Genomic DNA, 26,468 nt, shown 5'->3' on the forward strand with positions numbered 1-26,468 from the left:
CTAACTTCTGCAAAACTTCGCCCTCCAAGATAAAAGTTTTCCAGGCCTTTCTCCCACATCGACTTTTACATGGTGTTAGACTTGGCATCTATTTTGGTAAATATTTTAAACAGGACTGTAGCCCATTAATGGCTCCTTGCAGTCTTTGAGCCAGAGCGCGTGCAGGAGCAGTGTGTTTGCATACATGATGAGTCTCTTTGGAAACAGGGCTGCGAACATTGCTGTGCCCGCATAGTAACTCGGCATTAAACCAGCTATTTGTCGTGCTGGCCTTCTGTTTTGTGTTTGCATTTTTGTTACCACGGGCTCAGCAACCCTCAAAGGACAGACCACAGAGAAGGGGAGGCCACAAAGACATCGTCCCCTTTCCGGTTGTGACTACTTGCGTCCTCAAATGGTCAACATTGCTGGGCCCTTTCCAGCCAGCACCCACGCTGTCCCCACTGTTGTCCGAGAGAGGGGCAGGCATTTATGAGTGCACTGATGACAACAGCCACGCCAGCAATGGCTTTATTCTCTAAGAAGCTGACACACACGATGAAGAAACACAAAATGGCCAAATGTCATAAGAAAGGAAAGCAGGGCCTGCAGTGCTGGTGCTGCTCTGTGTGTGTCTGCCACTGCTCAGCCACAGCCTCTCCACGTGTGGTGACCCCGGTCACGCATACCTGGGGCCCAGCCAGGTGCAGTGGCCGTGGCGATCCCCTGAGGGAGGTGCCATGGGCCTGCTAAGTGGAGCTCACGGTGGGCCAGGGGCACTGCTGGCAGCAGGGACGTCTCTCAAGTGAGTGGTTAGAGGAGGAAAAATTGGGAAAAGGGGGCAAGGTGGAGAGAAGGAGCATTTGTGGACTTCTATGTAAAGATTGTGGAGCACAATTCTAGAAGTTTCTCATCACAGCCTCCCAGGGAACAGAGTCAGCCCCCACCTGCTGATCCCAGGTTGTCACTCTCATGCAGGCCCAGCCAGCCTGCATCATCACATTAGCACAGGCTCCCAGACGCTGCGGGTTTTGCTCTGGTTTCCTGGGCTGCCCCACCTATGTGTATGTTCATGTGTATTTTTTCGATAACAGATTCTTGGGCGCCATTTGGTTGTTAGGGCAAAAGTGCTTTAAAACACTGAGCTGAGAGCCCACCTTCAGCTCAGGGAAACAGGGGGCACGTCCGCCGCTGGCCATTGCCCGTGATATGATGCCCTGACCAGTTAGTTTAGGACTTTGGGCTGTGAAAATAAAAAAAATCCCTAAGGAAAAGCTTGGAAACAACCAGGATTTATGGGTTTATGAGTCTCAATTAGGGAAAACAATTATTGAAAAATGTCCATTTTTATAGGGGCAAGGGAAATAAGTAGTGTCTGATGATAGGATCACCAACTTAATTTTTTCAGTAAACTCTTTTAAAAGGAGAAGCTTAGAAGTGACAAAGGCATTAGTTTATAAAAGAAAATTCATAGTTGGCAGTTATATGCATTTTTATGATAACCACGAGCAGTGATTTAAATTGTTTTAGTATAGTCAACATTAATGCTACAATACTGTCACCATAAAATACAAATGTTTGTGTTGTCTTTTCAAAATGCTTGCTCATCATATTGTAGAAACAAGACAGCATCTAATGTTAGCCAGTGTGTAAAGATGGTGGGTGGACAATATTCAAGAAATAGAACATAAAAACTGTTTCCTCAAGTGTCAGAATGCATTGGTGGAGGGTGAGAGGCAGGGAAATCTGAATGCAGCTATATCTCATTGAGTGCAATAGACATTTTAAAGTTTTATAATTTGTATTTTAAAATTTTTAGAAAACTAGAAAATATCACAAAATTTCAAATGTGAAAGTTTTACTTTTTTACTTAAAAAAATTAAACCAGGTGTTTTTTTAAATTGAGAAGGAAATGCCTCAATGTGCTAAAACAATTCACACAGAAGCTCAGCTTTTCCAGCCCTAAAACCTCCACATGGATCTGCTTCTTCTGGGACTTCCACTGACTGTGACCTGTCAAGAGGTGTGTGTGGGTGTCCAGGAGTGACTCGGAAGGTTACACACCATGTACATTTGGTTCTCACTGAGCTTTGCTTACACACGAGTCCCTTTGCCGCCTTTCTGCATCTCGTGTGCAGACTGACTGCGCTGCAGGCCCAGTGAGGTGTAGCAGTTAGTTGAGCAGCGACTGGCATGACAGTAGACACTTACAGCCTCGGTTGGAGGGTTAAACAAGGTAATTCAGGAAATGTGGTTTTAGCAGTACGCAGCACAGATTAAGTGCTCAAGACTTGTGATTATTGCTGTCATTACTGTTTATGTATTATATCCATTGTTATCTATTACATTTAACCATTGTATGTCTTTTTTTTTTTTTGAGACAGAGCCTCGCTTTGTTGCCCAGGCTAGAGTGAGTGCCGTGGCGTCAGCCTGGCTCACAGCAACCTCAAAGTCCTGGGTTCAAGCAATCCTCTTGCTTCAGCCTCCCAAGTAGCTGGGACTACAGGCACAAGCCACCATGCCCGGCTGATTTTTTCTATATATATTAGTTGCCCAATTAATTTCTTTCTATTTATAGTAGAGACAGGGTCTCGCTCTTCCTCAGGCTGGTCTCGAACTCCTGACCTCGAGCAATCCGCTCGCCTCGGCCTCCCAGAGTGCTAGGATTACAGGCGTGAACCACCGCGCCCGGCCCATTGTGTCTTTACCATAATTTATTAACCAATATGGGCTTTATTGGTATTTGGATATTCTCCTGTCTTTTGCTGTGACAGTCAGGGCTGGAGCAAGCATCCTTATGGCTGTATCTCCAAAGTACCTGGAAGATGAGCTCCTGGCCGTGGTACTGTGCACGGGCCATGGTTGGTTTGGCAGATGGCCATAGGGTGCAGCAGAGATTGTGAGGCATTCTCCACACCGTGGGCCAGGCTGGAGGTGAGAAGACTGATTTCCCATTTCAGTTTACCTTTGATTAGTAGTTTTGAGTCTTTTCATATTTATTAGCTATTGCAGTTATTTTTATCTAAACATTTTGTATCCTATGGCAATATGTATTGGCTTGTTGGTCTTTTTCTCATTAATGAGCGAGTGTTTCATTCATGGTTTGTAAAGATTTTTGCCTTATACAGTCATGCATCTCTTAGGACACATTCTGAGAAATGATTTTGTCACTGTGTGAGCATCGCAGCATACCTACACAGACCTAGGCTATCTGGTACAGTGGCTATACAGGTTTATAAGCTATAAACCTATATAGCATATTACCGCATTGAATATTGCAGGCAGTTTTAACAAAATAGTAACTATTTGTGTATCTAAACTTAGAAAAGGTACAGTAAAAATAGAGTATAAAGCATAAAAAAGGCTACGCCTATGCAGGGCACTTGCCAGAATGGAGTTTACAGTGCTGGAAGTTGCTCTTGTGAGTCAGTGAGTGAGTGGTGAGTGAGTGAGTGTTGAGAGAGTGGTGAGTGAGTGGTGAGTCAGTGAGCGTTGAGTGAGTGTTGAGTGGTGAGTGTTGAGTGAGTGGTGAGTGAGTGTTGAGTGAGTGGTGAGTCAGTGAATCTTGAGTGAGTGGTGAGTGAGAATTGAGTGAGTGGTGAGTGAGTGAGTGGTGAGTGAGTGTTGAATGAGTGGTGAGTGAGTGTTGGGTGAGTGAATGAGTGTTGAATGAGTGGTGAGTGAGAATTGAGTGAGTGGTGAGTGAGTGAGTGGTGAGAATTGAGTGAGTGGTGAGTGAGTGAGTGGTGAGTAGTGAGTGAGTGTTGAGTGAGTGGTGAGTGAGTGAGTGGTGAGAATTGAGTGAGTGGTGAGTGAGTGAGTGTTGAGCGAGTGGTGAGTAGTGAGAGTGTTGAGCGAGTGGTGAGTATTGAGTGAGTGAGTGGTGAGTTAGTGTTGAGTGAGTGAGTGGTGAGTGAGTGTTGGGTGAATGAATGAGTGTTGAGTGAGTGGTGAGTCAGTGGTGAGTCAGTGAATGTTGAGTGAGTGGTGAGTGAGTGAGTGGTGAGTGAGAATTGAGTGAGTGTTGAGTGAGTGAGTGTTGAGTGGTGAGTTAGTGTTGGGTGAATGAATGAGTGTTGAGTGAGTGTTGAGTGAGTGAGTGGTGAGTGAGTGTTGAACGAGTGGTGAGTGAGTGGTGAGTGAGTGAGTGGTGAGTGAGTGAGTGTTGAGTGAGTGTTGAGTGAGTGGGTGGTGGGTGACTGATGAGTGAGTGTTGAGTGAGTGAGTGTTGAGTGAGTGTTGAGTGAGTGTTGAGTGAGTGGGTGGTGGGTGACTGATGAGTGAGTGGTGAGTGAGTGTTGAGTGAGTGAGTGTTGAGTGAGTGTTGAGTGAGTGGGTGGTGGGTGAGTGGTGAGTGAGTGGTGAGTGAGTGGTGAGTGGATGGGAAGGCCTCGGCTACTACACTGCTGTAGACTTTATAACACTGTACACTTGGGCTACACTAAATTTATAAAAATATTTTTCTTCAATAATAAATTAACTTCAGCATATTGTAACCTTTTTACTTCATAAACTTTATTTTTTAAACCTTCCGACTGTATTGTTTTTAACATTTAGCTTAGAACACAAATACAAGTACAGCTGTACAAAAATAATCTTTCTTTTTATCTTTATTTTATAAGCTTTTTTCTATTTTTAAAACTTTTTAAACGTTTTTTGTTAAAAACTAAGACACAAACACACACATAGGCCGGGCGCTGTGGCTCACGCCTGTAATCCTAGCTCTTGGGAGGCCGAGGCGGGCGGATTGCTCAAGGTCAGGAGTTCGAAACCAGCCTGAGCAAGAGCGAGACCCCGTCTCTACTATAAATAGAAAGAAATTAATTGGCCAACTGATATATATATATAAAAAATTAGCCGGGCATAGTGGCACATGCCTGTAGTCCCAGCTACTCGGGAGGCTGAGGCAGAAGGATCACTGGAGCCCAGGAGTTTGAGGTTGCTGTGAGCTAGGCTGACGCCACGGCACTCACTCTAGCCTGGACAACAAAGCGAGACTCTGTCTCAAAAAAAAAAAAAAAAAAAAAAAAAACACACATTAGTCTAGGCCTGCACGGGGCCAGGACCATCAGAACAACTTTCCACCTCCACATCTTGTCCCACTGGAGGGTCTTCAGGGGCAGGGACATGCATGGAGCTGTCATCTCCTATGATGACAAGGCCTTCTTCCGGATACCTCCTGGAGGGCCTGCCTGAGGCTAGTGAGGTTTTTGTTTGTTTTTTTTTAACTGCTTAGATCCTTTTCATCTTCTTTTAAGGCCCTTCCCTGGTTCACCCATAGTGTAAGTGTGTAAGAATATTCTCTAATGTATTTCTTTTTTTTTTCTTTTAGCGTATTATGGGGGTACAAGTGTTAAGGTTACTTATATTGCCCATGCCCCCCCCCCGCCCCCCTCTAGTAAGAGCTAATGTTTTTCTAAACGAAGTAACTCCCACAGAGCAACGTTTGCTGACCTTCCGACGCCCTCGGGGCTGGGGATGCAAGCCATGGACTTGGAGAGAAGGTTCCTATCAGCTTCACGTCTGAGTGGCTGTCAGCTCCCCAGTGCAGTGAGGAGTGGCGGGCGACCGGCCGCCCACTTTCCTCTCCTCCCATTTAGCTCCTGGAGCCTGGACAGCCCTGGGTTCACCGTCTCCCCTCCACAGTCCCGCCAGCAAGGGCAGACGGAGGCTGGGACCGAGCCCTGGCTGCCAGTGCACCTGCTCCAGCTCGGCCGTTCTGGGTGGCAGGGGTTTGTCTCGTCAGGACCCAGGGTGGAGTCCCGTTGGACAGTAAACCATGAAAGGTCACCGAGGAAGGTTCAGACCCAGTGACCAGCCCCTTGGGAGAAGAGAGGGGCTGGGGGAGACGCCCTTTCTCTGATAAGAGACCAGAGTTTTTGAGAAGAGATCCACGAGGCTGGGAGCCTCCCTGAGCAGCGTGGCCGAGGGGCAGGGTGGCAGCCAGAGACATCTCCCGGCCATAGCTCAGCTTGGACTTCACTGCTCCAGCTTCAGGCCTCTACTTTCCAGGCCACCGTGGACAGGGCAGGAAGTGAGTGCGACAACCTGGTCAGGAAAAGAAGTACTTTACCTGCAGGACAGTCCACTCAGACTGAGGCTGGAAACAGTTGTATAATCTCCCCTCCCCACTCCAGCTGGTGTTTCAGCTCCAGCTGAGGCTGTTTTACAGTTAACTTCTGTTACAGGGAGAAGGAGTACACTCTGAAATAATGATTTGAAAGTATAGTAAGCACATAAACCAGCAATGTAGTCGTTTATTACCGGGTATTATGTAGTGTACATGATGGTGCGTGCTACACTTTTATGCAGCTGGCAGCACGGTAGTTCTTGTTATACACCAGCATCACCACGAACAGGGGAGCAATGTGTTGTGTGACAGCGTTAGCCAGCTCCTACATCACCTGGCAGTAGGACTTTCCAGCTCCATTATAATCTGTGGGGCCACCATTGTATATGTGGTCTGTCACCATGCAGCACATGACTGTCGTTTTTGTTCTGTCTAGTCGCTTTGTCTAGTCCCTCCGACTTCCTCATGTTTGTTATTTTCATGATGTATCTTTTCAACCTATTTCTGTTTTAGACTCTGAATTGTATCACTTATAGGCAACATATGTTTGAGTAATGGTTTTTTAAATCCATTCTGCCAATCTTTGTATTTTAATTTTCCTTTTTTACCCATTTACATTTAATTTTCTTACTAATATTATGGTAGGTTTTATTTCTGCCATTTTGCAACTTGTTTTCTATGTGTCTTATGTCTTTTATTTTTCTATTTCTGCCTTTTTTGCATTAGGTAGTTCTTAATATACTGTTAAAAATCTCCTTGTTGTTTGTGTGTGTGTATGTTTTTTTCTTTGTAGTTACATCTTAATATTAAATTTAATTAAATTTTTAAAATTCTAATTTGGATTAATGCTAACTTAATTTTAGCAGTAAACAAAATTTTTCCTGTAATATATCTTTTTCCCTTCCCTCTCTTTTGAACTAATAGTGTCATATACATTATGTCTTTGTGTGTTATAAGCCATCAACACAGTTTTATAATTAGGGTTTAATGCAGTGTTCTTTTAAAACAAATAAGTGAAGAAAAGAATTACCAAAAAAATGTTTATGCTGTCTTTCATAGTACCTATGTAGTTACCTTTACTAGTACTGTTTTATTTCTTTCTTCATGTGAATTAAATTCCTGTCCAATGTCCTTTTATTTCATTTTGAATGACCTTCTTTACTATTTCTTATAGGGAAGTCTACTAATAACAGATTTTCTAATTTTTTATTTAATTTTTATTTATAATTGACATATAATAATTGTACATATTTATGGGGTACAGTGTGATATTTCATTGCATGTATATATCATATAATGATCAAATTGGGGTAATTACCATGTCCATCACTTTAAACATGTATCATCTCTTTGTGTGACAACTTTTAAAATCTTCTAGCTATTTTGAAGCATACACTATATTGTTACTTGCTGTGGTCACCCTACTATGTAGTAGAACACCAGACTTTACTCTTCTGTCTAGCCATAACAGGTCAGCTGTGCCCACTGGCCAGCCCATCCCAGTTCCCTCCTTCTCCTCCCATTCCCAGCATCTAGTAACCACTATTCTACTTTCTACTTCTATGAAATTAACTTTTTTAGGTTGCCCTTCATTTCTGAAGAAGAGCTTAGCTGGGCATAGGACTCTAGGTTGATAATCTTTCTTTCAGTGCTTTGAGCCTGTTGTCGTACTGGGTTCTGATAAGAAGCCAGCTCTTCGTTGTACTGAGGCTTCCTTGTATAGGATGTGCCACTTCGCACATTGCCTTCAAGAGTCTGTCTTTCAACAGTTTATGATGTGCCTCGTTGTGGATATCTTAAGAGTTTATCCTACTTGGAGTTCTTTGAGTTTCTTTTTTTTTTTTTTTTTTTTTTTTTTTTTTTTTTGAGACAGAGTCTCACTTTGTTGTCCAGGCTAGAGTGAGTGCCGTGGCGTCAGCCTAGCTCACAGCAACCTCAAACTCCTGGGCTTGAGTGATCCTTCTGCCTCAGCCTCCCAAGTAGCTGGGACTACAGGCATGCGCCACCATGCCCGGCTAATTTTTTATATATATATCAGTTGGCCAATTATGAGTTTCTTAAATGTGTAAATTAATACTTCTATCAAATTTGGTAAGTTTTTAGTTACAGTTTTTCTTCAAGTATTTTTTTCTGCCTTTTTCTCTTCTCCTACTGGACTCCCATTATGTATATATTGGGATTCTTGACCATGTCCCATAGGTCTCTTAGGCTCTGTTCATTTTTCTTTATTCTTTTTCCTTTCTTTTCAGATTGGATATTCTGTATCAACCTGTCTTTCAGTTCACTGATTCTTTCTTCTTCCTGCTCAGATCTGTTGTTGAGCCCATCTGGTAAATTCCAGTTATTGCACTTTCAGCTATAGAATTTCTGTTCGATTCTTTTAATCACTTTATTACTATTCTCTATTTGGGGAGGTAAAGGAGTTCTAATTTTAAAAAATTCTTTAGATATCCTTGTCTTTAATTCTTTAAACATATTTATAATATCTTATTTAAAGTCTTTGTCTATTATGTGGCCGGTTAGCTCAGTTGGTTAGAGTGGGGTTGCTAATAAAGTCTGTCTATTAAGTTTAAAATCTTAGGCCCCTCAAGGACATCTTCAGTTGGCTGCTTTTTCCCCTTCCTGTGCATGTGGCATGCTTTCCTGTTTCTTTGCATGTTTTGTAATTTATTTGTTAAAAACTGCACATTTTAGACAATAATATTATAACAATTTGGGTAGCAAATCCCTATACACTTCAAAGTGTGTTGTTGCTGCTGCTTTTATTTTTGTTTTGTTTTTTTTTATTTTGGTGGTTAGTGGTGCTTTTCTTGTTACTGTTAATTTGTTTAGCAGCTTCCTTTGCTAGTTCTGTGGTTTCTGTCTTTGCGTGACCACTGAGTATCTATTTTTTTAAATTCTTTTTAAGTCTGGATTCTTTGGGGTCACATCTGAGTCAGTATAATTGTATGGTTAGCTAGTCATTGACCAGAAGATTTCCTCGCATGCCTGTCTCAGACCTTTTGTGGAGGGGGGCCTATGTGAAACAGCATGCTGCACAACTTTAGGGAGCTTACAAGACGGACTTAGCTCTCACCGCCTGATTGCACAGTGCCTCACAGTCACCCAGAAGAAGAATGACTAGTGCCTTCTTCCCTGGGTCTTTTCTGGGCGTGTTCTTAGCCATTTGTACGCACACAAACTCTTCTATCCCTAGGAATTTGTCAAAGCTTTTGAAGTACCCTAGGTCCTCTAATTCTTCAGGATTTCCTTGTAGATTCTGGGCCAGGCTCATGTTTACTGCAAATGTAGTCACAGCATCAGGCAGCTGAGGAGTTGCCAGCAGGTTGTTGCTGTTTGGGGAATGCCCCAGGGGCAATCGCCACCTGCTACCTTCTCTGTCCCCTCCACCCCTAGCTTAGCTCTGCATCAAATCTAGAGATGTCCCAGAGTGCTGCAAGTCCAGACAGAATACTGCCCTGTATTTTTCACAGGGCTGCTGTGACTGCTGCCCTGTATTTTTCACAGAGCTCCAAGGGCATCAGATCTTTTGGCCGTCTGCAAGGCTGGGGCTGGGGCTGCCTCGCTGCTGGGCCGGGAGGCCAGGCAGCGGAACGGCCCAGGCCAGACTGCCACAGACCCATGGTCTTACCGAGGGTCAGTAGGTTCTCTCAGATAGTTTCTCACTTAATTCTGTGGTTCTGATTAATTCCCAGAGTTGTGAAATGATTGATTTTAGTTGTTTTGCCCACATTTTGTTGGTGTAGGGGGAGGGCGAGTTCATCCCCACCCTCATTCCACCATCCTGGAAATGGATCCTCCAGTATGTTGCCTTTTGAGTCTGGCTTCCTCCACTTGGCAGCATGTGTTGGAGATGGGTCCGCTGTGTGGGCGGCACCAGTCGGCTCTTTTTATGGTTGAATAGTATATGAGAGAGTTTTAAAGTTGTAAAAGTGTCTTTTGATTCATTTGGGGTTGTTAAGGTATATATGCACCTTTAAAAGGGGATGTTGTCAGAGAGGTTGGGGACCTTGCGCCTGCCAGAGCTCCTGGGGAATTGGGGATTTCAGGTCCCATGGCAGTGGGACAGGCGAGTGCTCTTTGAGGGTAGGAGGAAGAGGAGCCTGTGTTCTCCAGCAGTCCTGGGGCCGCAGGGTGCAGGTGCCCATGTCCTGTAGCAGGCCCTAAGGGCTGTAGAGTTGTGACTCGTGGGCTGTGAACCATGACGTCATTGTCCCCCTCTGGGAAGAGGAGGTGGCACCACAAGGACGATGGCTCTGGCACAGTAGGCACCACCCCACACCTGGAGCAGACGTAAGTGCTGGCTCTAGCCTCCAAGCTGCGAGCTGAAATGCAGAGACTTCTCCTAAAAAGTAATCGTGATGGCACCCGTTTACCACCAGTATTTATTTATTCCTCAGATGTTTATTGAGTGCCTAGTGCATTCTGGGCCCAGTTCCAGGAGCAGAAACACGACCATAACCCAGATCCTGCTATCATGGAGTTTATGTTCTTCTGACACAAAGACAGAGAGTGAACAGGTGTGTACCATTCATACACACATGCGCGCATGCACGCACCCACAGTGCTCTGAAGAGAAATACAGCAAGGAAGAGAGTGGGGCTAGGGTGTCCGGGAGGCCTCGCTTACAGCTCTCACTGGAGCAGAGGCCTGGAAGGATGAGGGTCAGCAGCAGAGGGAAGAATAAGTGTAAACTCCAGAGGGGAGGGGCTGGAACTGGAGCCCAGCGAGTGAGGGATGAGGAGTGGGGCCACCCAGGAGCTGCTCCCACTCTGCGTGTGCATGCGTGTGTGCAGGTATGGCGGGGCCAGCGAGGGGCTCTGCCTGTGATCCACTCTGGGCATGTGGGAAGGTGCTGGGGAGTGTTAAGCACAGGAGCATTCATTCATTCGCTCATTCACCCAGTGAGCAACTACAGGCTGTGCTCCAGGTGCAGGAATTGAATAGTGAACACACAGAACCTACTGCTCCCATGAAGGGAGACAGAAAAATAGATAAATCGGTAATCTCTGGGAAAGCATTGAGGGAACGATAACACAGCGAAGCAGTTTAGGGTGTTAGGTCAGGATTGTGGGCCTGCGTGCAGAGGGAAGTGTTTGGTTATTTTGCATAGGGTCAGGGAGGGTGTAGCTCAAGGAAGTAGTGTTATATGAGACAGAGTTTACAACATTTGGTAAACTTGTGTGTAAGTGTAATTTATTTACCTATAGGAAACTACATAAATTCCCAGTGTATGGCTTGATGAAGTTTAACACAGCATGCACGCCCACCTCACCAGCAACTGCGCCTTGACCCCTGGGCCTTCCCTCACTCCCGCCCAGGCATGCCCCGGCAGTAACCAGCCTCCTGGCCGCCATCCCCACGACCACATCTGCCTGTCTTTGAAGTTGGCGTAAGTGCCGTCACAGGCATGCTCTTCGTGTTCGGCTCCCTCCACCCCATCTCACACTGTTGTAGGTGATGGCGTTTGAAGCCCCTAGAAATTCCCTTCAGCTGCTGTGTGGAGAGCAGAGGGGGGCTGAGGCAGGTGGCGTGGGGAGGCCCGTCCATACGAGCAGGGAGCTGGGGGCAGCTGGGGCAGCGCACTGGCCGGAAGGGGTGCTCAGATGTGGGATTTGAGAGGAAAGGAGTCAAAGACAACTCCTTAGCCAGCAGCAGGGTGGAGCCGCTGCGACAGGGCTGGGCAGCCAGCAGGTGCAGCTTTGCAGACGGGCCGAGAGGTTCTGCGGGGACTCGTTGAGTGGGGCTGTGGGCAGGCACTGGAGTTCTGTGTCTGGCTTTCAGGTGTGAGGTGTGGCCTAGAAAGGTAATTTGGGAGTTGTAGGTATTTGGGTGTCAAGGGGTCAGGGATGGAAAGAGAGGGAGAGTTTTCATTCAGAGGACAGGAGAGAAGGAGAGACTCCTAAGGGGGCCGAGGCAGAAGTCCCCCGCGTGGGCAGTCCAGGGAGGGGCTCAGCGGACGGGGTGTGTCATGCCTGGTGAGACAGCCTGTGGAGGCCCTCCAGGCTGACATGCTGTGCCCCAGAGGTGTGGGGTGGCTTTGGTGTAAATGTGAGAAAAAGGAATGCTGGCCGGAGAGACAAGAGCTGAAGGTTCATTCTGGCACAAGACTGGGCCTGGGGAGGTGCCGGGCCTACAGCTGGAAGCCCAGGAGGGCCGGAGCGCACAGGACAGTCACATCTGCAGAGGGTTTGGGGATGTCAAGCGGGGATGTCTTAAGTAGGAAGTGGCATCAGAAGGAAGGAATTGGGGACACTTGAGTCAGTAGCAGGCTGTTGACAGTCCCTTCTGCCATGTGGCAGTCTGATCCGTAGTGCTTCTGTGTTTAGTCCAAGAACCCGGCAGTTTTTTCTCAGGGAGCCATTCGCTGTCAGTCTGAGCCTGACAGTTAGGTTAAATCACCTTCAAATCAGCAGTAAGTTGTGAAGACAAATGATACTATCTGTTATGGCTTGAATTGTGTCCCAATAGGCATGTTGGAATGTGACTGTAGTTGGAGATAGGGGCTTTGCACAGGTAATCTGGTTAGACCGTGGTCCTTAGGGTGGGCTGTAATCCAGGATGACTGGTGTCCTTCAAGAAGGGGAAATTTGGTTACAGAGACAGGCGGGCATAGCGGGCAGAGGACATGAAGACACAGGGAGGAAGTAGTCGTCTACAAGCCAAGAAGACAGGCCCGAAGCAGAGCTCCCTCACAGCCCTCGGAAGGAGCCCACCCTACCCACACCTCTGTCTGGACTTCCAACCTCCAGAACTGTGAGACAAAACATTCCTGTTGTTCAGGCTGCCCAGTCGGTGGCACTTTGTTATGGCAGCCCTAGGAAACGAATGCAGAAGGCTCCTTAAAAAAAATCACTGTTACCACCTTGGATCAAATGTGACTGCTATTTGCTTCCATGGGCTCTGAAGTGATGGCTGCCAAAGAATCTTCTGCATTTGAACCTTGCATGAGAGCAACCTCTGGCTGCATAGACCAGGACATAGATTCCTAGTTGATGGAAACTGCTCCAGATGTTCAGAGCCCATCCCTGCTGGGTTTCATTTGCTCAGCCCCGAGGTTTCTCTCGTCAGTCCTGAAGACCTCACCAGGCCTGCATTCCAGGGGGAGCATGTGCGACTGAGGCCTTAACTTAAGGCCTTAAGTAAATAGAAGGAAACTTCCTTCATGCCAAGGCACAGTGCAGTCTCTTCTATTTAGGGTTTGTCTTTTGTCTGCTTGTTTTTTAATATCTCCCCTGCAGCAACCTTTAGTTAAAAACCTTCCAGAGATTCAAGGTGGAAAAACAGACCGTTCGTATGCATGGGAATAACTCACACTCAAAAGATGCTTCTGTGAAACCACATGAAAAGATACAATAAACTGAGCATTCTGTTTGCTCTTAGCTGGTTTTGGTGCAGAGACGAGCAGCCACTTTAAAGAAAGCAGGCCTCAGAACTCACTGTCACAGCGAAGGGGCAGGATTTCAGCTTCCCAGCTGCATCGGGTGGGGTTGGGTGCTGCCAGGAACTGTAGATACGGGGAAAGAGAAGGCCTGTGAAAGGCCCTGATTCAGCTGCCTGAGTGGCCTCTCTCCCCCTCCAGCCAAATATCCAAATATCCAAATATCGGCCCGACAGTGGACTTTTGTTGAGGGTTCTGAGGGGTGTCAGAGGCAAAAGGTAGAAAAAGGTTTATGAAGGCAATATTAAAGGGAGTTGGGTTGGTGCACTTGGGGGTTTAATATGTTTGCTGGAATCAAAGCAAAGGTTAAATCTATGAAATGCTTATTCCATTTTCAAGTTGTTGGATTTTACTTCGTATAAAGCAGGGTTAACACTGCCCTTTAAGGGATATAGAACCAGAGGCTAATATTCATTCAACTCCAAGTTAGAATTAATGATAATTAAAACAATTACAAACTGTTAACACTACTGCCAGTTAGGAACTAGAAGCTCACCTTGAATTCTGTGTGGGTTCCTAGCTACAATGAAAACACAGGGTATAGTGTTTAAATGAAACCATATCCCGAAACATTCTTGAAGCTCTTTACTATTGACATACTTTTCCTGATCCATTTCTCAGGCTAATGAACTCACCTTTTTAGGATTTTATACTCTGCTCCTTTCCACTTATTAGCTTTTCCCCCTTAACTGTTATCTTTCCAGCATCAGGAATGTTTTTTATTTGACAGTTGCTTAGCTAAGTAGTTACTTCTGTTCTTTCTCACATCTTAGAAATTATTCCTTTCACGAGGACGTCCAAATCCAAGAATGCCTAGCTTTGGTGAATAAAATACCCTTACTAATTAAAAGGAGACTGCACTGAAGTTGTCTGGCTATTTTGAAGACTGCATCTAATTACATCACAATAAGCTTACTAATTCAGATCAACAGGTAAAGAAATTAATGGATGAAAAGTCTGAATATCTGGGTTCTCTCTTCTGATTCATTGGTCTATGTCTCTATTTTTGTGCTATTACGATGCTGTTTTCATAGTATAACCTTGTAGTACAGCTTGAAGCCAGGTAAATTGATGCCTCCTGATTTGTTCTTTTTGCTTAAGATTGCCTTGGCTATACGGGGCCTTCTCTGGTTCCATCCAAAGCATAGAATTATTTTTTCTAGATCTGTGAAAAATGATGTTGGTATTTTAATGGGATTGCATTGAATCTATAGATCACTTTGGGTAGCATAGACATTTTAACAATGTTGATTCTGCCAACCTGTGAACATGGTATGATTTTCCACCTGTTTATGTCCTCTGCAATTTCCTTCCTCAGTGTTTCATAGTTCTTCCTGTAGAAGTCTTTCACCTCCTTAGTTAAATATATTCCTAGGTATTTTTTTTTCTTTATTGCTATTGTAAATGGTATCTAGTCATTGATTTGCTTCTCAGCTTGACTGTCATTGGTATATATGAATAGTACTGATTTGAGTATATTGATTTTGTAACCTGAGACTTTGCTGAATTTGTTTATCAATTCCAGTAGTCTCATGGTAGAATCTTTGAGGTTTTCTAGATATAAGATCATATCATCAGCAAAGAGTGATAGTTTACCTCTTCTGCCCCCATTTGGATGCCCTTGATTTCCTTTTCTTTTCTGATTGCTCTAGCTAGGACTTCCAGCACAATGTTGAATAGAAGTGATGACAGTGGGCAACCTTGTCTGGTTCCAGTTGTAAGTGGGAATGCTTTCAATTTTTCCGTGTTCAATATGATGTTGGCTGTGGGTTTGTCATATATGGCTTTTATCATTTTGAGGTTAAGTCCTATCTATGCCTATTTTCTTAAGAGTTCTTATCATAAAAGGGTGGTAAATTTTGTCAAATGCATTTTGTGCATGTATTGAGAGGATTATACAGTCTTTGTTTTTACTTCTATTATTGTGGTGAATTATATTTATAGATTTGTATATGTTGAACCATGCTTGCCTCTCTAGGATGAAGCCCAGTTGGTCTTGATGGATTATTTTTTTGTAAAACACCTGAATTCTGTTTGCTAAGATTTTATTGAGAATTTTTGCATCTGTATTCGTAAGGGATATTGGTCTGTGGTTTTCGTTTTTTGTTGCGTCTTTTCCTGGTTTCGGTATCAGGGTTATGTTGGCTTCATAAAATGTGTTGGGGATGATTCCTTCCATCTTGATGTTAATGGAATAATTTCTGCAGGACAGGTACCAGTTCTTTGTAGATCTGGTAAAATTCAGATGAAACCATCTGGTCCTAGACTTTTTTTTAGTTGGAAGAGTTTTTTATTGATGATTCAATGTCAGTACTTGATATTGGGCTGCTTAGGAATTCTATTTCTTCCTGATTGAGCCTAGAGAGGCTGTGTTTTTCTAAGAATTTGTCCATTTCCTTTACATTTTCAAGTTTATGTGCATAGAGATGTTTATAGTATTCAAAGATGATATTTTGTATTTCTGTGCTATTAGTTGTAATTTATCCTTTTTCATTTCCTGATTAAGCTTATTAGAGTTCTTTCTTTTCTGCTTCTGGTTAGTCTAATGAGAGGCCTATCAATTTTGTTTATCTTTTCAGAGAACCTACTTTTTATTTCATTAATCTTCTGTGTAGTTCTTTTGTTATCAATTTCATTTATTAATAGTTTTGCTCTGATCTCGGTCATTTTCTTATGCTGGGTTTGGGATAGGTTTGTTCTTCCTTTTCCAGAGCCTTGAGACAATTCATTAGTTTGTTGATTTGTGATCTTTCTGTCTTTTGGATGTAGGCATTTATGGCTACGAGTTTTCCTCTGCAGGCTGCTCTAGGTATGTCCCACAGATTTTTATAACTTATATCCCCTTTATTGTCTATTTCAAAGAATCTTGTTATTTCCATTTTAATTTTCTCCTTGACCTGACTCTCCTTCAGCAGTAGGTTGTTTAGTTTCCATGACTTTTTGTAGTGATGAATGCTTCTATTGGAGTTAATTTCTTATTTTATTCTAGTGTGGTCTGAGAAGATGCATGGTATAATTTCTATTTTTTAAAAATTGTTGAGACATGTTTTGTGGCCTAGGATGTGATCAGTCTTAGAAAATGTTCCATGAGCTGATGAGAAGAACCATATTCAGTGCTTTTGTTGTAGAATGTTCTATAAACATCTGGTATACCCATTTGCTCTAGAATTCTGTTTAAGTCTATTGTTTATTTATTTTCTGTTTGGAGGATCTGTCCTGTTCTGAGAAGGATGTTGAAGTCCCCAGCTATTATGTTGCTGCCTATTATTACCATCTGATCTTCGACAAAGCAGACAAAAGCATAACACGGGCGTGGAAAGAAACCCTATTTAATAAATGGTGCTGGGAGAATTGGATAGCCACATGTAGAAGACTGAAACAGGATCTGAATCTCTCACCATTCATAAACATCAACTAATCATGGATTGCAGACTTAAACCTAAGGCATGAAACCATGAGAATTCTAGAAGAAAATGTTGGAAAAACTCTTATAGACATCATCCTAAGTAAAGAATTTATGAGGAAGACCCCAATAGCAATCACAGCAACAATAAAAATAAATAATGGGACCTGATGAAATTAAAAGGCTTCTACACACCCAAGGAAACAATCATTAGAGTGAATAGACAACCTACAGAATGGGAGAAAATGTTTGTATGCTACACATCCAATTTTTTTCTTGCTGAAGCAAATCAGCAAGAAAAAAATCAAACAACCCCATAACAAAGTAATCAAACGACATGAACAGAAAGTTTTCCAAAGAAGATGAACTAGTGGCCAACAAACGCGAAAAAATGCTCAACATCTCTGATCATTAGCGAAATGCAAATCAAAACCACAATGAGATATCACTTAACTCCATTGAGAATAGCTTTTATCAAAAAGTTCCAAAACAGCAAATGCTAACATGTGCAGAGAGAGAGGAACACTCCTACACTGCTGGTGGGACTGCAAACTAGTTCAACCTCTGTGGAAAGTAATATAGAGATATCTCAAAGAGGTAAAAGTAGAACTACCATTTCATCCAGCAATTCCACCACTGGGCTTCTACTCAGAAGAACAAAAAACATTCTATAAAAAAGACATCTGCACTAGAATGTATATAGTAGCACAATTCACAGTTGCAAAGATGTGGAAGCAACCCACGTGCCCATCAATACGTGAGTGGATTAATAAAATGTCAGAAAACAATGGTGATCTAGCACCTCTTGTATTATCCTGGATAGAGCTGGAGCCCATTCTACTAAGTGAAGTATCCTAAGAATGGAAAAACAAGCACCACATGTACTCACCATCAAATTGGTACTAATTGATCAACACTTATGTGCACATATAGAAATAACATTCATCAGAAATCAAGCAGGTGGGAGTGGGGAGGAGGGGATGGTTAAATTCACACCTAACAGATACAATGCATACTATCTGGGTGAAAGTGAAAACTATTACAGAAAAGAAAAAAGAAAAGTCTGATTAATAGCACAATATGTTCAAAAGAAACATAAAACCAGAATAGCACTGTGACTCACACAAGGATATAGATTGAACTTCATTAAGAAATTCTTGCTTAATAATGTCTTTGTTGTTAAAGAGAGAGAAAATATTATGATACTAAAGGAAGTGCCTGGTAATTAAAATAGAGCCCCTTGCAACATTGCAGGTTTATCTTATCTTATTGATGCCACAGGGAGGTGTGACATCAGAGGTCCATGTTGAGAGAACATGGTCTGCAGAAGAGTTGTGTTTGACTGTTGGACAATTGCTAATTATTCAGAATCTGTGTGTCTAGCTATTACAGACCAGAGTGTGAAACCCTGACAACCAACAAACATCACCAGTATCGACAGTGAATCCTTTCCCTTTGGTCATTTGGCAGATGCCAACTGGTTCATCCCAAAATACACAGGACATCTTATAGTGCTCCTGAAAATATGCTGTAAGTTCCTGCTTAAGAGCTGGTATCACCATGCCAATGGCAATCAATGTAGGAGTCTGCTCAAATTTCTGACATTCTCCAGTGTCTCAATTTCTGAGTATTCACTGGCATGCTGTAGGAGTCATTGAATAACATGCTAAATGCAGCGGATCTGTGTTATATTCCGTGCATATGGTTAGTGTTCATGCTTGGCTTTGGGGCCATTTCCAATGATTGCATCATTCAGAATGTGAGGTGTTGGGAACGTTTCCTTTGGCTCCTTGGGCCTTGGGTTTAAAGTATTAAACAATGTGACAGAACGTGTAATTGTTTCTCATAAACTTTTAACTTCATAACAGTTTCAGATTTACAGAGAAGTTGTGACAACAGGACGTGGAGCTCCCGTCCCCACAGCGGTGTCCTCACGCCGCAGTGCATTCTCACACAGTGCTGGCACACCATCTTGACTGACGTCCACACCATTTATTTATGCTGCCCTGGCTTTCCCTAACGTCCCTTTCTTGTCCAAGGACACACCCAGGACGCCACTTCACATTTAGCCCTTGCTTCCAGACTGCAGTGTGGATTTGTGACACAGATGAAGCTATACATTTAATGCGTCATTTCATTATAACCAGCACTTAAAATTTTCTTTAACATTAAATGTGTTCCTTGAAGCATGAAAAAAACTAACAAGGAGCTTATAAGTCACCACTCCCTACTGATGCTACCAAAGCGGCGGGTTTCCCAGTAGCTTTACCTCCCCACTCTGCATTTCTACAGGGGACATTGTGCATGTCCAGTGGAGAAAAGTTAGGGCAGCTGTGCCTGTCACATGGATGACATTCTTGATGGACATATGGAGCACAGTTACTAGCGTTTTACCAAAATTAAGGACATGCTAGTTGCCTGGAATAGTGTCCTCGTTTTTAGGATGAAAATAATTAAGTCCTGAGGAGTCAGGACAGGTGAGTCTCCTCTCAGAATCTCTTTGGTGGTGCAGAGGGCTGTGTGCCCTTTCTGCACCCCCTCCAGTTGGCAGCTATGACCCGGCGACTCACAAGGACGTGGTCTGGGTGCAAGGGTGCCCACACCAGGTGGAAGCCAAACAGGCCTTTGTGGGAAGAGTGACTCAGGACGGGCACCTAGGAGGTGCTACTGGGTGCAGGACTATGATCAGTCAGCAGCTGAACTGGGGTGGCAGTAATCGCTGAGGCAGGTCATGGTATTACAAGGTGACACAAAGTTGTTTGTTCAGCCAGGCCCGTGGCTGCCTGTTATTGCAGAAGCACGGACTCGCTACGAGTTCCTGGTGTGACAGCCGTTATGGTGGCCCCAAACTGGCAGCGATGAAATCTTTCCTCAGTCCTCCCTGTCTTGAGCCATTGTCCCCAGGGCCCTTCTGCCACCGCAGTGTGGCGGTGCACGGGTCTCTGCCACGCGAACCTGTCTGCTCCTAAGCTGTCCTGTCTGTGGAGGAACAGTCCCAGTGGCCCTGGCACTTCTCTCTCTTTCCTCCCTCAGTCATCTCTGGGCTCTCTGACATGTCCCCACATCCTGTTCTCCGTGTGGCACCAGAGCCTCCTGCAGTCTGGGCGGAGTCTGGCCAGTGGTCACCAGGCTCTTCAGTGCCCTTGTTGTTAATTACACAGGACGGCAGACTCCCTTTGTGCCTGTGACAGGGCAAGAATTTGTAAAAATCTAATTATAAAATTGATGGTTGTTTGAGAGGCTACATGTTGTATGATTCCGTTTATACAAAATGTCCAGGATAGGTAAATCCATAGAGACAGAAAGCAGGTCCACTATTAACATGGGGTGGCAGGTTCGGGGCTGGGGTGGGGCAGGACAGTGGTAGTGACTGCTAATGGGAACAAGGTGTATTTTGGGGGGTAATGAAACGTTCTGGAATTTCATGGTGGTGATGGTTGCACAACCTTGAGGATATGCTAAAAACCACTGAATTTTACACTTTAAAATGGTGAATTTTATGCTGTGTGAATTATATCTTAGACACCATTAAAAAAATCCATGTTTATTCACTGGAGAGACATTTTTAAATGAAATAAAAGAAGAAATTTTAATTTCCTATAATTCCAGATAGCTAGTAGTAACATTTGGGGGTGTGTGTAGCAGTTTTTGTGGTTGTTGTTTGTTCGTTTTATTTGGTGTATGTGTTGGGGGGTTATTCTTATTCTTTTTTATGGCAAGGAGAAACCCTGCTGGGAACTGCTGAAAACATGCAGCCCTGTTCTCACTTGTCCCCATTCCTCAAGTCCACATACTTCCTATCATGGTCTGCTTACCAGTTTTAGGAGGCTGCAGTCTCTTGAGTGAGCACAATCATTCTGAGCCTAAATTTTATATAGTGTAGGAACATGACATTTTTCAATTTCAAAATATAAATGGTGTCCATATTTCTCAGTTAGCAAGCAATAACAGAGCCTAATTTTGTTGAAACTTAAAGTATTGATTCTAAGGATCTCAGCAGTTGGACTTCCTGAACCTATTAACTGTATCTGACTTGCAGAGGAAGTGAAATTCACACATGTGTAAATGGCTTTGCTTCTGAATTGGAAGTGGACTGGGAAAAGCTCAGAATCTTTTCCACAGTGGAATTGGGCTAGTGGAGCTTATTTTTCTTCAGGGTATATATTTATTTGACTGTTTCACACCATTTGTCAATTTCTAAGCAGTTAATAATTTTATGTCTGTTTTCAATGTGTGTACATAGTGCAAGTGTGTTCGATTTCATGTGGTCTCTCTCCATTTAAACAGTGCTGAGTGATGGTATGTGTAACATGCTGATTCAAAGTTTCAAATCCAAACTGAAATCTTTAGCAAAAATCCATTGACTGTCTTGCATAGCTTGCATCTGCCTGTGTTCTGTCACATTGGTGCTTCTGTCTAGGTTTTAGTGAGGGGACCACTAGCCCTCCCCCGGGGTGCAGCTCCTACTGTCCCCAAGCTGTTTATGTTTTTTGGGGAGATGAAGAATACATGCAGCTGACCCAGGGGAGACCATGTGATTGTCCTGGGAGAGTGTATGGTTTGTGGGGAGTTAGGGAATAGACATAACTTCTGAATGGTCTGTCAGGGTCACCTTTTGAAAGATGGCACGAGAGCACGGCTTGCAAGGCACGTTTGGACTAGAAGAGAAAAGCCACAGTGTCCACTTGTGTCCTTTACATTTGTGGGACAAGGACTTGGCTGCGCCAGTGGGTCTGGGGGCATGGAGAGGAATGAGTTGCTTAAGAAAGTGTCCAATTCTGAATTTAGTACCTAATTACCAGGAGCCCTCAATCTGGAGGGCAGCCCACTGAATCTGGTTGTGGACGTGTTTTATCTTGCCAGCTAGTGCTTTAATTTCTTTCTCTGTCTTTCTCTTTCTCTTTCTCTTTTTCCCTCCCCCTTCCTCCCTGGTTGAAGCCCAGGGCTTCACTCACTTGTTTCCTTCACCTGTTGATGCTGCAAAGCATTTGTATTTGCTGTTCTTGGGATATGTTTAAGAATTACTTTTATTGTTATATCAAACCTGATACTATGAAAACCCTCTCGAAGCTACTATAAGCTACTACCCCTCTATATTTTTACAAACAGTGGGCAGTTTTGCTAGAATATTATTCTTTGCATAAAAAGCAAATTAAAGGCTCCTGAAGTGCAAACTTGTTTAATGTGTGTCCTGGTTTTTTTCCCCAGGTGAAGTCGAGGTTCCAGATCCGAATGACCCTTTGGGACAACTAGATGGACAGGACAGCCCCATTCCAACTCTGAAAGGTAAGCTGGAGCACAGGTGCTCTTAGTGTTTTCAGAATATCAAGTGGAGGGCTCCCCGTTGTGCTGTCCTTTCTACTTAGGGTTGGCCCTGCCTGAATTAATGGAGTGGTGGGGTAGGTGCAGGGGCTGGATGCATGGGGGCGTCCCCCTGGCCCCATGCTGCCCCCTGGTGGTGGGTGTGCAGGACTGCCACCTTGATTCCTGTGTTTCCTGACTCAGGAGGACTGGCTGGGCTGCAGGTGGGAGGGGAGGAGGAGGGTGGGTAGATGGCAGCGTGGCAGGGGAGGAAGGGGCTGTGGGGTGCTCAGGGGCCCAAGGGGAGCCTTGAGCTGGACTGTTCTTGGTCACTAAGCAGCCTTCTGGCAAACGACTGCGTCCTAGGTTTATCTTTCTGCATGTGACCCTCCAGAGGCGTCTCAGGTGGGCAGGCGGCCCTCCTCCTCACTGCCACCCCAAGAGTGGTTCTTTCTGCCGTGTCGCTGCAGCCTTTCCCTGAGGCTTGCTGTCGGCGCCATGCTCACTTGGCACACCTGGCTGGCACCCTAGACTTGCAGCATGCGTAGAATAAATTTCCCTGAGATGCAGACCCATTATTGAGGCAGTGATGCCCTTTCTGTTTCGTACACTGCCATCTTATATTCATAGATTGTCGGGGTCAGCTCAGCTGCCAGAACAAAATACTACTGACAAGGCGGCTGAAACAACGGACATTTCTTTTTTCACTTCTGGAGGCTGGAAGTCTGAGATCCAGGTGCCAGCATGGCTGGGTTCTGGTGAGGGCTCTATTCCCGGCTTGTGGGCGGCCGCCTTCTCACTGTGTTGCCCATGTGGTGAGGAGAGAGAGTTCTGGTTCTTCTTTTATGAGGACATTGATCCCATCATGAGGGCTCACCCTTATGACCTCTTCGGACCCTAATCACCTTCCAAAGGCCCCACCTGCAAATACCATCACACTGGGGGTTAGGGCTTTGGTATATGGGTTTTGGGGGAACACACTCAGTCCATAACAATCAGCTATCAGAACAGACACTGGATCTCAGTTCCATCTATCTGTAGAACAGCTCTGAGAGCCACAGCAGGTCCCCAGCCAAGCCCGCCGCTGACGCCCCTCCCAGCACGCTGAGGAGCCCCTAAGTGTTGCTGCCTGGTGTTTAGAGGCTTCTTTGAGAGGACTTTGCCTTCTGTAGGATGTTAAATATAGTAAGCACATGTGACTGTCCTGCAGCCCTTGTGCAGTGACCCTGACCCTCTGGGCAGACCCTACCTGTGCGTGGGGGGGGGTGTTTTACCCAGGAGAGGGATACCCTGTCTGGCCCCTCGGGGGTCCGCTGTCCTCCAGGTGAGACTCAGCTGGTGTTCATGTTGCCCAAGGCACAAAGGCCTGTGCCCTGTGAGCTTTTTTAGTGCTCTGGGCCTCGAAACCATGTTTCCTTGGGAGAAAAGACAGGTTTGTCTGTTTGGTTTTTGTTTTGAGACAGAGTCTTGCTCTGTTGCTCTGGCTAGAGTGCAGTGGTGTCATCATAGCTCACAGCAACTTCAAACTCCTGAGCTCAGGCGATCCTCCTGCCTCAGCTTCCCAAGTATCTGGGACTAAAGGCAGGTGGCATAAAACCCTGCTAATTTTTCTAGTTTTTGTAGAGATGGGATCTCACTCTTGCTTTTGCTCAGGCTGGTCTCTGACTCCTGATCTCAAGTGATCCTTCTGCCTTGGCCTCCCAGAGTGCTAGGATTACAGGCGTGAGCCACTGTGCCCAGCCATAAAGATAGTTTTTGATGGTTAGATTCTCACTCATTTCTCCAAAGCCTGTCTTAACCCCCAGTGCAGACGATCCACAGATACTGACTGATCACCCTATAGCCAGCTCTGCATGCCATCCTGGGACATGCTGGTGGGTGGAGAGCGTGCTCCTGCCTCTCCAGTTGTGGGGTCTGGGCGAGCCAGCATCCTGAAGGAACTGTCCAGTCATTGCAACATTTTGAGGTGTGGTGAGTAGCCCAAAGGAAGAGATCAGGTTTCAGGGGCCGGCTAGAAGAGAAGAGGGCGTTGAAGCGGGGCAGATGGCTGTGCTGCTATCTGAAGAGTGGAGGCGGGCAGGGCTGGGAGGGAAGCGTGTGCAGAGCCTGGGGACCGGCCCGGAGGCGCGGCAGGGGGGCGGCCTGGCCATAGTGGCAGCAGAGTCAGAGTCTGAGTCAGCGTCTCAGCACAGCAGCCACACCTGGCTCTGGGAATTTAAGTCAATTTAGAATTAATACGATGAAGGACTCAGCTCCTCAGTGGAACTAGCTTCATTTCAGTGTGGGGAGAGGCTCGCACAATAGGCAGTACAGGTCTAGAAAGTTCCAGCCCCACAGGAAGCTCCAGCGGGTGGTCCTGGGCTACATCATGCACAGCTCTTTGGGTCCCAGAAAAAATGTGTATTTTATTGTAAGTTGTCAGGCGTCTGGCTGGGAGGTGGTGCCGTTTGACTGCCCCGTGAGAGGCTGGCTGGGTGGCTGTGGAGGAGGGTTCTGGGAGAGGCAGGGAGCCAGTGGCGAGAAGCAGGCAGACTAGAGTAACGGTGCAGCCTCCAGCCCACAGTCGTGCCCTAGACTGATACTTCTTCGGAAAAATGTGTTGCAACCCTGTGTTTCGGGTGTGCTGCAGACCTCTGCCCCCAGGCCGGGCTGGGGCTGGCGGCCCTGCGGAGGCTCCTGGGCAGGGACCACAGTGCGTTGAGGCGGGATTCTTTTACTTCCACTTTTGGTATTCGAGCAACTTCTCAAGCTTAGTATGGGATGCTTTCTAATGTGCGTTTTGTTTGTCTGGGGTTTGATTGCCTCCTGATTATTTTGTTTTTGTTGACCCACAAGTAATTGGGTTAAAAACCATGTGTGTTCCATGTGTTTCCAATGCCAAAAGAAGCTGTAATCAGAGTTTGGAAGTTTGCCTTGGGTCTCTCCAAGGCATAAAAACACGGATTGCTAAAGGTAACTGGTCAAGTGGCCGTGTGTGTGTGTGTGTGTGTGCATGTGCACAGCTACAGAAGGGCAGTGCAAAGAGCCACAGAGTGCTGGGCCACACATCCCAGCGGCAGCATGTGGTGTGGTGTAGTGCAGCTGCTTTGCCCAGCTTGCACGTGGGCAGGACTGGGTGTGTGGCGGCTTCGCCCCCACCCAGGTCCTGGGCCTTGGGTGTGGTGCTGCTCTGCCCAGTCTCCAGATGGGAGCAGCCCCAGCGGTAGGAGGGATGCTAGGGCTTGCTTAGCTCACTGCAGGCACCCAGAAGCAGTACTGTTGCCTGTTAACAACACAATCATGACTGTTGGTGGATCCATCAGCACCCTAGGGGGATGGGATCCATAGTAAACCCCCGGCCCTGGCCCCGGCCCCTGCCCACAAGAATTCTCAGGGTGGCCTTAGGTTCTGTCTTTCCCTTGCCACCTAATTCTCTGGTTCTGTAGTGCGATTCTACTCTCCTGAGTTATGGCTCATGCACAAAGGGGCCTTACTCCACCCTTCCTTTCTACGCCCATCAGTGAGCGAAGGAGTTGCCCTGGCAGCACCACTTATCATTCCTGCACTTTTATGCTCTAAGAGCTTCTGAGAGTGTCACTGCGTGGCCACATTTGGCTTAAATTCAATATGTAAAGTAGCACTAGCTGACTGTGCTGCCTTAGCTGTTGCTTTAGTCCAGTCGACGCACACGCATCTGTGAGCCCCTGGTGGGAAGCTGGCCGGCGGCCCGGCCCTCAGTGATGTGGCAGCTTCACTTTGGCCTCAGCAAAACAGGTTCTGCAAATCAGCTGCAAAAAGTGTTTTTGTTTAGATGCACTGTGCCAGTATCTAGCACGTGGCATATATTTGGTAGCTGGTATTGAGAAACAGAGACAGAGACAGAGAGACGGAGAGATCCAAGAGCAAAAAGCCCAAGTGGAAGAGAAAATGAACACTAAGGATGTCATGATTTTCAGATGAAAAGTTTTCCTATGATGGTCACATGCCAAATTGCTGTCATTGTTATGACTAAAGGCAACTTTTTGACTGGTTATAGCAGCAGGTTAATGTGCGCATGGCTGTTTGCATTCCTTGTTACATTATACATACATACATACATACACATGTGCATATATTTAATAACGACTGCTGTCACATTACTTACAAAAGCTTACATTTGACCTAGAAACCATTTGCTTTTGTCCCAAGCCTGTGTTTTAAATGCATGTGTAATACAGCTTGTGCTTTGTAAAAGCAGTACTTTGGGATGATTGTGGGAAAGCCAGGGCGGGTGGTGTGGCCTTGCCTGGCAGCTG

General features: G+C 45.3%; 1 protein-coding gene across 1 annotated transcript in view; it reads left to right on the top strand.

Annotated features, from left to right (window-relative positions):
• The window catches only part of ROR2 (receptor tyrosine kinase like orphan receptor 2), a 229,092-nt gene that overhangs the window by 144,187 nt on the left and 58,437 nt on the right, over window positions 1–26,468 (top strand). The window contains exon 2 of the mRNA XM_012773835.3: window positions 22,102–22,179. Within this exon, the coding sequence (XP_012629289.1) occupies window positions 22,102–22,179 (78 nt within the window). The remainder of the gene's footprint in view (window positions 1–22,101; window positions 22,180–26,468) is intronic.

This window comes from Microcebus murinus, chromosome 12 (assembly GCF_040939455.1).
Source record: "Microcebus murinus isolate Inina chromosome 12, M.murinus_Inina_mat1.0, whole genome shotgun sequence".
Classification (NCBI taxonomy): domain Eukaryota; kingdom Metazoa; phylum Chordata; class Mammalia; order Primates; family Cheirogaleidae; genus Microcebus; species Microcebus murinus.